General features: G+C 47.7%; 1 protein-coding gene across 1 annotated transcript; it reads right to left on the bottom strand.

Annotated features, from left to right (window-relative positions):
* Window positions 1-356: 356 nt before the first annotated feature.
* AQP10 (aquaporin 10) lies at window positions 357-3,565 on the bottom strand. Its single transcript, XM_005541671.5, has 6 exons — window positions 3,387-3,565; window positions 2,875-3,001; window positions 1,832-1,969; window positions 1,592-1,710; window positions 1,145-1,362; window positions 357-670 (listed from the first exon to the last, which is right to left on the bottom strand). The coding sequence occupies exons 1-6, from the start codon at window positions 3,489-3,491 to the stop codon at window positions 472-474; spliced, it is 906 nt and encodes a 301-aa protein (XP_005541728.3). The 5' UTR covers window positions 3,492-3,565; the 3' UTR covers window positions 357-471.
* Window positions 3,566-10,657: the final 7,092 nt, after the last annotated feature.

Consider the following 10,657-nt stretch of genomic DNA (forward strand, 5'->3'; position numbering starts at 1 on the left):
CCAACACCCTCTGGGGGAGGCGCCCCTGAGGGGGTGAAAGTGGGAGGCGCCGAGGCGATGCGAGCTGGGAGTCGGCAGTCGGGACAGGCTACGGAGGGCAGTCCCCAGGGTTGTGCCCTACACTGGATGGGGGCCCCCTCCACCCTGCAGATGCCCGGAGCAGTCCCCATCCAGCGGCCAGGTGTGCACCCTCTAGCGGCTACCTCGAGCAACTACTTTACGAGAGGCCTTGAGGGTCAGAAAACCGCTTTGCAGAAGGAGGGAATGAGAAGCCTGAGTCGTGGTACCTTATCCTCCTCCACTTCTCCCTGTCCAGGATCCTTCTTAGTTTAGGAAGAAGGGATGCCAAATGGGTAAACAGAGAAGCCTCCCAGGTTCTGGCACATTAACAAAGGGGAAGAATAACTGTTGCTCCCAGGCGGGGTCAGTGGCTGGCTCCAGGGTCCATGAGTGAAGTAAGGGTTGTCCTAATCATAGCTTACACTCCAGCATCTGAGCTGAGGCAGGAGTTTCCAACTCTGAGGCTTCGTGTTGGGCAGACACCAGATCCTGAGCTGGCTCTGGGTCCTCAGGGTGGTGCAGAGCCACCAATAGCTGGTAAGTGGCTGTGCCAAGGGTGGCCCCCACCAGAGGGGCCACCACAGGCACCCACCACCAGCCATTACCAGCACTGCAAAAGAAGGACAATGGGAAGGTATCAGGAGTGACTCCCTTTGCCTCCCCCTCTCCAAGGACAGGGGGTAGTAACAAGAGAGTGCCCTAAAGTTGTTCCCAGGGTGGTAGACACCAGGAAGAGGATTGCCTTGGCACCAAAGCATAGTATTTAGAAGACGGAACCCCAGGAGAGCTTGGTCCAGCCTCTTGCCTTAGGGAATTATCTGAATATATTAATTTTGCTGATGAAGTCGCTAATGTGCACGGAGGTAATATGGCATGCCTAAGAACACAACCTCTAAATCTTACTGTTTCAGTGAAAAGTTGGGAGGGAAGCAAGGGAGAAAGGGGGAGCATGTGACTTGGAGAAAGAACACTGTCCTAAGAGGCCAAGAGAGCTATTTAAAGTCTGAGTGCTGTGGACCCAGGGACAGAGCCCTTAGCAGAGGAAGGTGAGTGGAGGCCAGCACCAGGGGAGGCTATCTCCCACCTGAAGACTTCAGGACCCCAGCCAGCCACGTAGGTGAAGAGACGTGGGCCCAAGTCCCGGGCAGGGTTGAGTGGAAACCCACAGTTGGCACCCATGGATAACCCGATGGCCAGGATCAGCATCCCCACCACCACAGGCTCCAGACCCGCAGGGACTCCCTTGTTCCGTCTGTCCAGGATGGCTAAGAGCCCCACCATCAGCATACCGGTGCCCAGAACCTTGGAGTCAACAGAGGCAGAGGGTTCCCTGTCAGCTGCCAAGTGCTCCGTCTGCCCTCTCTCATCCAAATATTCCATGTCATCTGGCTTTGTGCAACACAGGCAGTTGGGGATGGTGGGGGGCGCCAAGATAGACCCAACCCACACTCCACCCAGAGACTGAACAATAGGCTGGGGTCCCGAGGAATGGGGCGAAAGTTGTGTCCCCAGGTCTCCCCCTCACACCTACCTGATCCAGGAAGCCGTTGTTCAGGGACAGATAGGGGGCAGGATAGGTGGCAAAAATGGAGGCTGTTTCCTTGGGGCCAGTCACTGTCAGGTTCCCACCTGTATAGTTCTGTAGGGCATCTGTGGAGGAGGGGAACACCCAGGATTTCCCTCTTTGCTCATTCATCCAAAACCATTCTGAGGCACCCCTGGCCACCCACAGGTGCTCCCAAGGCACGGCTCCCTCTGTTCCCTCTGTCACCATAGTAGAGAACATAGGTGGCTCCCGAAGCACAGAAAGCAGACAGCAACTGCACTAAGATGTAAATGGGGAGCTTGACCCAGGGGAGGCGTCCAACGATGCACATGGCCAGGGAGAAGGCTGGATTCAGGTGGGCCCCTTCAAGGATCAAGGAAAGAAAAACAGCATCTATCAAGTGTCACTGCCAGGCATTGTCACCAGACAACACTGCTGCTCCTTCCTACAGCTCTTAAGGCAGGTAGTATAATTCCCATCACACAGCTTAGCAAATTGAGGCTCCAGGATGTTAAGCGACTTAGCAAAGTCACACTGTGGGCTGGGCACAGTGGCTCACGCCTGTAATCCCAGCACTTTGGGAGGCTGAGGCGGTGGATCACTTGAGGTCAGGAATTCCAGACCAGCCTGGCCACATGGTGAAACCGCATTTCCTCTAAAAACACAAATATTAGCCAGGCGTGGTGGCAGGCACCTGCAAAATCAGCTATTCGGGATGCTGAGGCAGGAGAATCGCATGAACCCAGAAGGCCGAGGTTGCAGTGAACAGAGACCACATCACTGCTCTCCAGCCTGGGCAACAGACTGAAACTCCATCTCAAAAAAAAAAAAAAAAAGAAGAAGAAGAAGACACTGAATCCAAGGTTGGAACCTAGGTCTGTCTGCTTTTTCCACAGCAACACACTATGTCTCAAGGCTCCAGCCAGGCACACCGATGCAGTGTGTATCTGGGGAACAAACGAGAGGTCCTGAACAGAGATGAGCCCCCAGAGGAATTCAGGTGGGGGACACAAGAGGATAGCACCTGCCCTTCGTGCCCTGCCATTGATTTCTGTCTAGGTGAGCCAAGCATTAGTGTGAGGAAACGGGATGGAGAGATACAGAAAGGGGACGGGCTGGTGGGGCTAAAGGCTTATCTCAGTCTGGGGCACTAGTCAAGGAGATAATGTCCACAAGTCACAGAAGGATTTGCGTTTCCACCATCACCAGACAGACACGCTCGCACACACGTCCCACCTGCTCTGATGACCAGACCCCACCCTCCTCACCTGAGACGTTACCACCCACGTAGATGGCTATCACAACGGCCAGAGAGCCAGCCAGAAACATGGTGAAGAAGTTGCCTTTGGTTTCTCCACTGGTTACAGCCTGGGCCACAGCTCCTTGGGTGAGGAGCTGGTGAAAAGAGGAGAGATGAGGAACAGGGAGCCCAGGAGACCAACAGGGAGAAAGGTTGGGAAGGCCAGGGGAGAAGCCAAGAACACGAATGGGCACGGAAGACAAGCAAGGGAAGGAGAAAAGCAGGAGGGAAGGGAAAAGAAATGGGGAAAGTGGAGGAAGAAGAAAGGGAAAGAATGTGGAAAAAAAGGAAGAAAAGTGACAAGAATAAAAAAGATGCAGAAGGAGAGGAAAGGAGATTACGAGAGATGAGAGGATAAAAACGAAAACGGATAGGGAGTTGGGAGGAAGGGGGACACCAAGAGAAAGAGATAAGGACACCAGAAGGAGTCAGGAACTTTTGCCCACCCCCTTCTTTCCTTTCCCCAGTGACCCTACATACCATGAGCACAAACACACCCAGAAACTCTGCCAGGCACTGCCGGGCCAGGAGGCTGCGGATCCGGAGGTGGCCCCTGATTCCAGCCGGGGCCTGAGTGACGACCATGGTGGAAACACCCTATCGCTGTTCACTGCTCCCTCTGTCTGCACAGGCACACTGCCACTGCACAGCTACTGCCTGCCCCAGCAAAGACAAGGAACAGACTTTAAAACCATTAGCTCAATTCCTGAACAGCAGCTACTGTCTGTGCACGTGTGTAGGCTAGGAAACAGAGAGATAACAGGAGAATGTCCGGGAGCAGGCTATGAGCACAGAGCCTGGGGTTTGCCCAACATCTGTCTCTTCTGTCATTCATTCCCATTCGTCACAGGACTAGCCTCCTCTATCCTGACAAATCGAAAGAAGTACCCTGCTTCATATACATTAGATCTCTTAGTCCTGAAGTCAGTTCTGCAAAGTAATACTATTGCTTCCATTCTACAGATGAAGCCAGTGGGCCTTAGAACTCTCCAAGATCACACAATTTTCTTTCTTTCTTTTTTTTTTTTTTTTTTTGAGACAGAGTCTCTCTCTGTCGCCAGACTGGAGTGCAGTGGCACCATCTCAGTTCACTGCAACCTCCGCCTCCCAGGTTCAAGCAATTCTCCTGCCTCAGCCTCCCAAGTCAATAGGACTACAGGTCCACCACACCTGGCTAATTTTGATATTTTTTAGTAAAGACGTGGTTTCTTGGGAGGCCGAGGCAAGCAGATCATGAGATCAGGAGATCAAGACTATCCTGGCCACATGGTGAAACTCCATCTCTACTAAAATACAAAAAAATTAGCTAGGCGTGGTGATGCGTGCCTGTAGTCCCAGCTACTCGGGAGGCTGAGGCAGGGGAATTGCTTGAACCAGGGAGGCGGAGGTTGCAGTGAGCCGAGATTGCGCCACTGTACTCCAGCCTGGGCGACAGGGAGAGACTCTGTCTCAAAAAAAAAAAAAAAAAAGAAAGAAAGACGGGGTTTCACCATGCTGGCCAGGCTGGTCTCAAACTCCTGGCCTCTAGTGATCCATCTTCCTTGGCCTCCCAAAGTGCTGGGATTACAAGTGTGAGCCACTGTGCCCAGCCCAAGATCACACAACTATTTCATGGCTGAGTGAATTCAAATCCACATCTTCTGACTCTCCGTCTGTTAACCCACAAAGCCTCTCATTTAGAACCTGAAGCCTTTCCCCAAACCATTTGGATGCTTGAAGAACTCAACAGGCATCTGGAGAGACTGGGTTAAAGACCATAGACTGTGGGAATGAAACCCACACATTGAGTGCTTGTACTTCCCTTATGCCGAGTCTCACATAGGTTAGAGAATGCTCCATCTTTGCGTCCCCTGACATGGCTCGACATGAGGCCTTCACACTCCTACTTCTTCATATCTCAAGCCTGCAATTGAATGCATTCAAAGAATCTACTTCTAGACACTGGAGAAACAGTGGTGAACAAAACATAGTCACTGCCCTCCTAGAGCTTATGTTCTAGTAGGTGGAAACAAACAATATGCAATTTAAAAAATTACAATATACAGTTTATGAGGTTCTTCAGGGCTACCATTATGACTTATGTAACTCTGTGGGCTCTACCACTGTCCTGGGCACATCTGTGTGAAATAGTATTTCTTTACTGGGTTTAATGAATACTATAGTGCTCCACCCAGATTCTCCCTTGGGAGTCAATATGCCCATGCACTAGCTGCAGGTAATATCAGCTGCTGATACCACACAGCTACCTCCCTCATTGGGCAATGCCCTTCAAGTCAGAAAGGTGCATCACTGAAGGTTACATGCCCTCATGGAGCCCATGTCCAACACTGATTGATGCAGGGATATAAAAGTCTAGCCTCTTTACCTTGCTTTGCAACAACTCTAAAGGGCTGTTCCAGCTCCAGTTCCCCCACAGGATCCGTTGAGGCATCTGTTATATCATCCATGTGTGTCAGTTTCTCCCGATGCCTAATCTTGTTACAGGAAAGGGGTCTGAATTCAGATCCCAAGAGAGGGTTCTTGGATCTCACACTAGGAAGAATTCAGGCTAGGTGCGGTGGCTCACGCCTGTAATCCCAGCACTTTGGGAGGCCGAGGCAGGTGGATCATGAGGTCAGGAGATGGAGACCAGCCTGGCTAGCACGGTGAAACCCAGTCTCCACTAAAAATACAAAAAAATTAGCCAGGCATGGTGGCGAGCACCTGTAGTCCCAGCTACTCAGGAGACTGAGGCAGGAGAATGACGTGAACCCGGGAGGCAGAGGTTGCAGTGAGCTGAGATCACGCCACTACACTCCAGCCTGGGTGACAGAGCAATACTCTGTCTCAAAAATAATAATAATAATAATAATAATTCAGGGCGAGTTCGTAAAGTGAAAGCAAGTTTGTTAGGAAAGTAAAGGAATAGAAAAATGGCTACTCCATAGACAGAGCAGCCCCGAGGGCCGCTGGTTGTCCATTTTTATGGTTGTTTCTTGATGATATGCTAAACGAGAGGTGGATTATTCACTCCTCTCCTTTTTAGACCATATAGGGTAACTTCCTGTCATTGCCATGGCATTTATAAACTATCATGGCATGAGCCACCATGCCCGGCCATGACCTGTATCTTATTGCAACCTCCCTAACTCATCCTGTGACTTAGAATGTCTTAATCATCTGTGAATGCAGCCCAGTAAGTCTCACTCTTCTTTTACTCAGCTCGTATTCAAAATAGACTTGCTCTGGTTCACATGCCTCTGACATTTCCCCCCTTCCTTTTATAAGAGAACCACTAATCCTAAGGGTTGCAGAGGGACTAAGATCCATCTGCTGTAAGTTCTTCAGGTTGAATAGGGGTGATGATATTTTTGCCTAACTCTCAGCATCTCTCATATTCATGGTAGGAGGAGTTCAGTTGGAAAGTGTTGGTATGGGCCAGGTAGGGTGGCTCACGCCTGTAATCCCAGCACTTTGGGAGGCCGAGGCAGGCGGATCACCTGAGGTCAGGAGTTCGAGACCAGACTGGCCAACATGGTGAAACCCTGTCTCTACTAAAAAATACAAAAAAAATTAGCCAGGTATGGTGGCAGGTGCCTGTAACCCCAGCTACTTGGGAGGCTGAGGCAGGAGAATCGCTTGAACCTGGGAGGCAGAGGTTGCAGCAAGCCGAGACTGTGCCATTGCACTCCAACCTGGGCAACAAGAATGAAACTCCATCTCAAAAGAAAGGAAGGGGAGGGGAGGGGAAGGGAGGGAAAGGGAAGGGAAGGGAAGGCAAGGGAAGGGAAGGGAAGGGAAGGGAAGGGAAGGGAAGGGAGCTTTGGTATGATGAGGGCCACTCGTGAGTTCTGACAGAAGGTGATACTCTGGAAGATTTGTAAGTGTTCAATTTAAGAAAACATTCAGTAAGCTTGTCCTGCATTCCTATACAAAGATTAAAACAGCTATATATTCCACAACAGTAAAGCAAAATAAGTAAAATTATCCCAAGTAAACTAAACTAGAAGGCTTTCCAAGAACTGAGGAACTGTTGGAACCATGCTGATACGGGGTTGCTAGATGATTCCAGTACATGCCCAGAATTAGAATATTGATGCAGATTTTTACATTACCCATCCCTCTTGTTTCTTCTGAGCAGCAGTCAGAGGCCACTGGTTGGTTCACAGGGGATTAAGCAGGGTTAGCCTAAATCGCAGAAGCAAACTTAAAGACAACTGCTGAGACTGGAATTTAATAACAAGTGTATCATAATTCTTGAAACAATTTTTCTCTCTCCAGTTTCCCATTTTTATGAAAGACCATTTTTATGGTAAGACTGATGTGCTTTATTATACTTGGCCTGATGATTGTATAAAGTGCAGCAAGAATAAATAATTTTCACATAGGCTTTTAAAATTGTCTTTGATGGAACTCTGTTCCATAGAAAGAATCTTAGATAAGACTTTTTTAGAGCTGAGCCCTGTCATGGGTTTGTACCCTCACATACCTATGAGTTGGGTAAATTCCTCCTCTCCTTTTGAGGTCCCAAGATAACTTGGGGCTCCTGGACCTTTTAGAAGGTGACATTCTTTACTTACCACAGGTCAGAAACCCTGTACAGGGACTGTGTAGGCAAGGTTATGAGCTCAGTTAACTAAGTGGCTTTTATAGGCTTTACAAGTCAAGTTTGATTCCTTAATGGAAAGCACACCATTCCAGTCAAAGTCTTGGTAAAATAACCAATTTCTCCAATTGTGTCCTCTTGCAAAAGAAAACAGATTATTATTACCCTTATGCAAATAACTGCATTGCCATAAATTAAGAATACACACAAATAATTTCCAAATTCTGGAGAAATCAGGTAGAGAGATAAATATTCTCCAAGTGTTATTCACAGGAGTGTACTTTACTGGATTGTTAAAAGCTGTAAATATCTGAAAAGAAAAGTTACCTTGATTCTGAAAAATAAAACAAAGGATCAGCAATGTTTTAAGCAAAGGCAAAAAGATTGCTTTAGTCTTCTTTAGTTTATGCAGTTAACTTTTGTTAGATATCTATGAACATTTCAGCTCTCCATGAGAGTTCTGAAAGTTGTTTCCTCTACTCTAATGTCACAATCTCCAAAGTTTCAGAAACCTGCGTTTAAGTGCACCTGTTAAAGTCCTATGGCTGATTATAAACCACCGTCTAAAGAAGATCAAAACAAGACAATTGTCTGTGGATGATAAAAAGTCTTAGGGCTGGGTGCAGTGGTTCACATCTGTAATCCCAGCACTTTTGGAGGCTGAGGCGGGTGGATCACTTGAGGTCAGGAGTTCGAGACCAGCCTGGCCAACATGGTGAAACCCCATCTCTACCAAATATCCAAAAAATAGCCAGGCATAGGACAGGTACCCATAATCCCACTACTCAGGAGGCTGAGGCAGGGGACATGCTTGAACCTGGGAGGTGGAGGTTGCAGTGAGCTGAGATCATGCCACTGCACTCCAGCCTGGGTGACAGAGCAAGACTCCATCTCAAAAAAAAAGTCTTAGGACAGCCACTAGTAAAGCCACATTGACTAGGAAATTTTGGTTACTTCTGTGGCATACAAAATGTTATGCAACAGTTATTAATAACATATGCTAAGTCATATCAGAATTATAGGATTTTTTCATAATTTTGGAACATATACCAATAACACATTTAATCTAATGCTCCAAAGTAGATAAACTGAACAATTTTTTTGTTGTCGTTGTTTTTTGTTTTTGGGGTTTTTTTTTTTTAGACCAAGTCTCCCTCTGTTGCCCAGGTTGGAGTGCAATGGCACGATCTCAGCTCATTGCAACCTCCACCTCCTAGGTTCAAGAGATTCTACTGCCTCAGCCTCCTGAGTAGCTGGGATTACAGGCACACACCATCACACCCAGCTAATTTTTTGGTATTTTTAGTAAAGACAGGGTTTCACCATATTGGTCAGGCTGGTCTTGAACTCCTGATCTTGTGATCCACCTGCCTCAGCTGCCCAAAGTGCTGGGATTACAGGCGTGAGCCACCGCACTTGGCCTAAATTGAACAATTTTTTTTTTGAGACGGAGTCTTGCTCTGTTGCCCAGGCTGAAGTGCAGTGGTGCCATCTCAGCTCACTGCAAGCCCTGCCTCCTGGGTGCACACCATTCTCCTGCCTCAGCCTCCTGAGTAGCTGGGACTACAGGCGACCACCACTATGCCGAGCTAATTTTTGTGTGTGTGTTTTTAGTAGAGACAGGGTTTCACCATGTTAGCCAGGATGGTCTCGATCTCCTGACCTTATGATCCGCCCGTCTCAGCCTCCCAAAGTGCTGGGATTACAGGTGTGAGCCACTGCACCTGGCCTGAACAATTTTTAATAGTCAAAGAAGCAGCTTATGACCTTAAAGAATTTAGCAAACTTAATATCTGCATAATTTAGACCAAATGTTTACATTTTTTATTTGTTTTGTTTTTTTGTTTCTTTTTAGTCAGAGTCTTGCTTTGTCACTCAGATTGGAGTGTGGTCACTTGATCTTGGCTCACTACAACCTCCACCTCCCGGGTTCAAGTGATTCTCCTCCCTCAGCCTCCCAAGTAACTGGGACTACAGGCTTGCACCACTACACTTACTTTTTGTATTTTTCAGTGAGATGGGGTTTCATCACGTTGGCCAGGCTGGTCTTGAACTCCTGACCTCAAGTGATCTCCTCGCCTCAACCTCCCAAAGAGCTGGGGTTCAGGCATGAGCCATCACACCCGGCCAAAATGTTTACATTTTTGAAGATTTTTTTATTTTGCCAATAATCTTTCAAACTGTCTTTATTTCCCAAAGATTACTTAAGTCACATGAACTAAATAAAGGGCATTCCACTTTTTACTTTTCTGATAAAATGTTTGATTTAAGCACTTCTTATTGTTACACCAATTAATTAAAGCTTTTTCATATATAAACTTTACATACATAATACATATAAATACACAGACAGACAGAAGATAAGGATCATCCCCTAAGCTGGGAATTTGACCTTAAACCAGGGCTGCCATTGTGAAAAGAGAAAGCATGGCCACATGGCTACAAGGTCAAGCTGCTAAGGACATACAAGACAAGAAGGAGGCCGGGCGTGGTGGCTCACACCTGTAATCCCAGCACTTTGGGAGGCTGAGGTGGGCAGATCACCTGAAGTCAGGAGTTCGAGACCAAACTGACCAACATGGAGAAACCCCATCTCTACTAAAAATACAAAATTAGCCGGACGTGGTGGTGCATGCCTGTAATCCCAGCCACCTGGGAGGCTGAGGCAGGAGAATCACTTGAACCTGGGAGGCAGAGGTTGCAGTGAGCTGAGATGGTGCCATTGCACTCTAGCCTGGGCAACAAGAGCGAAACTCTGTCTCAAAATAAATAAATAAATAAATAAGAGAATGAAATGTGAAAGCATTTGTAGCTCATGCAAGAAAGAATTCAGGGTGAAGTCCATACAGTAAAGTGAAAGCAAGCTTATTAGGAAAGTAAATGAATAAAAGAATGGCTACTCCATACACAGAGCAGCCCCAAGCGCCGCTGGTTGCCTGTTTTTTTTTTTTGTTTTTTTTGTTTTTTTTGTTTTTTTGAGACGGAGTCTCGCTGTGTTGCCCAGGCTGGAGTGCAGTGGCCAGATCTCAGCTCACTGCAAGCTCTGCCTCCCGGGTTTTTACGCCATTCTCCTGCCTCAGCCTCCCGAGTAGCCGGGACTACAGGCGCCCGCCACCTCGCCCGGCTAGTTTTGTTTTTTGTATTTTTTAGTAGAGACGGGATTTCA

The sequence above is a fragment of the Macaca fascicularis genome, chromosome 1 (assembly GCF_037993035.2).
Source record: "Macaca fascicularis isolate 582-1 chromosome 1, T2T-MFA8v1.1".
In the NCBI taxonomy this organism is placed as follows: Eukaryota; Metazoa; Chordata; class Mammalia; order Primates; family Cercopithecidae; genus Macaca; species Macaca fascicularis.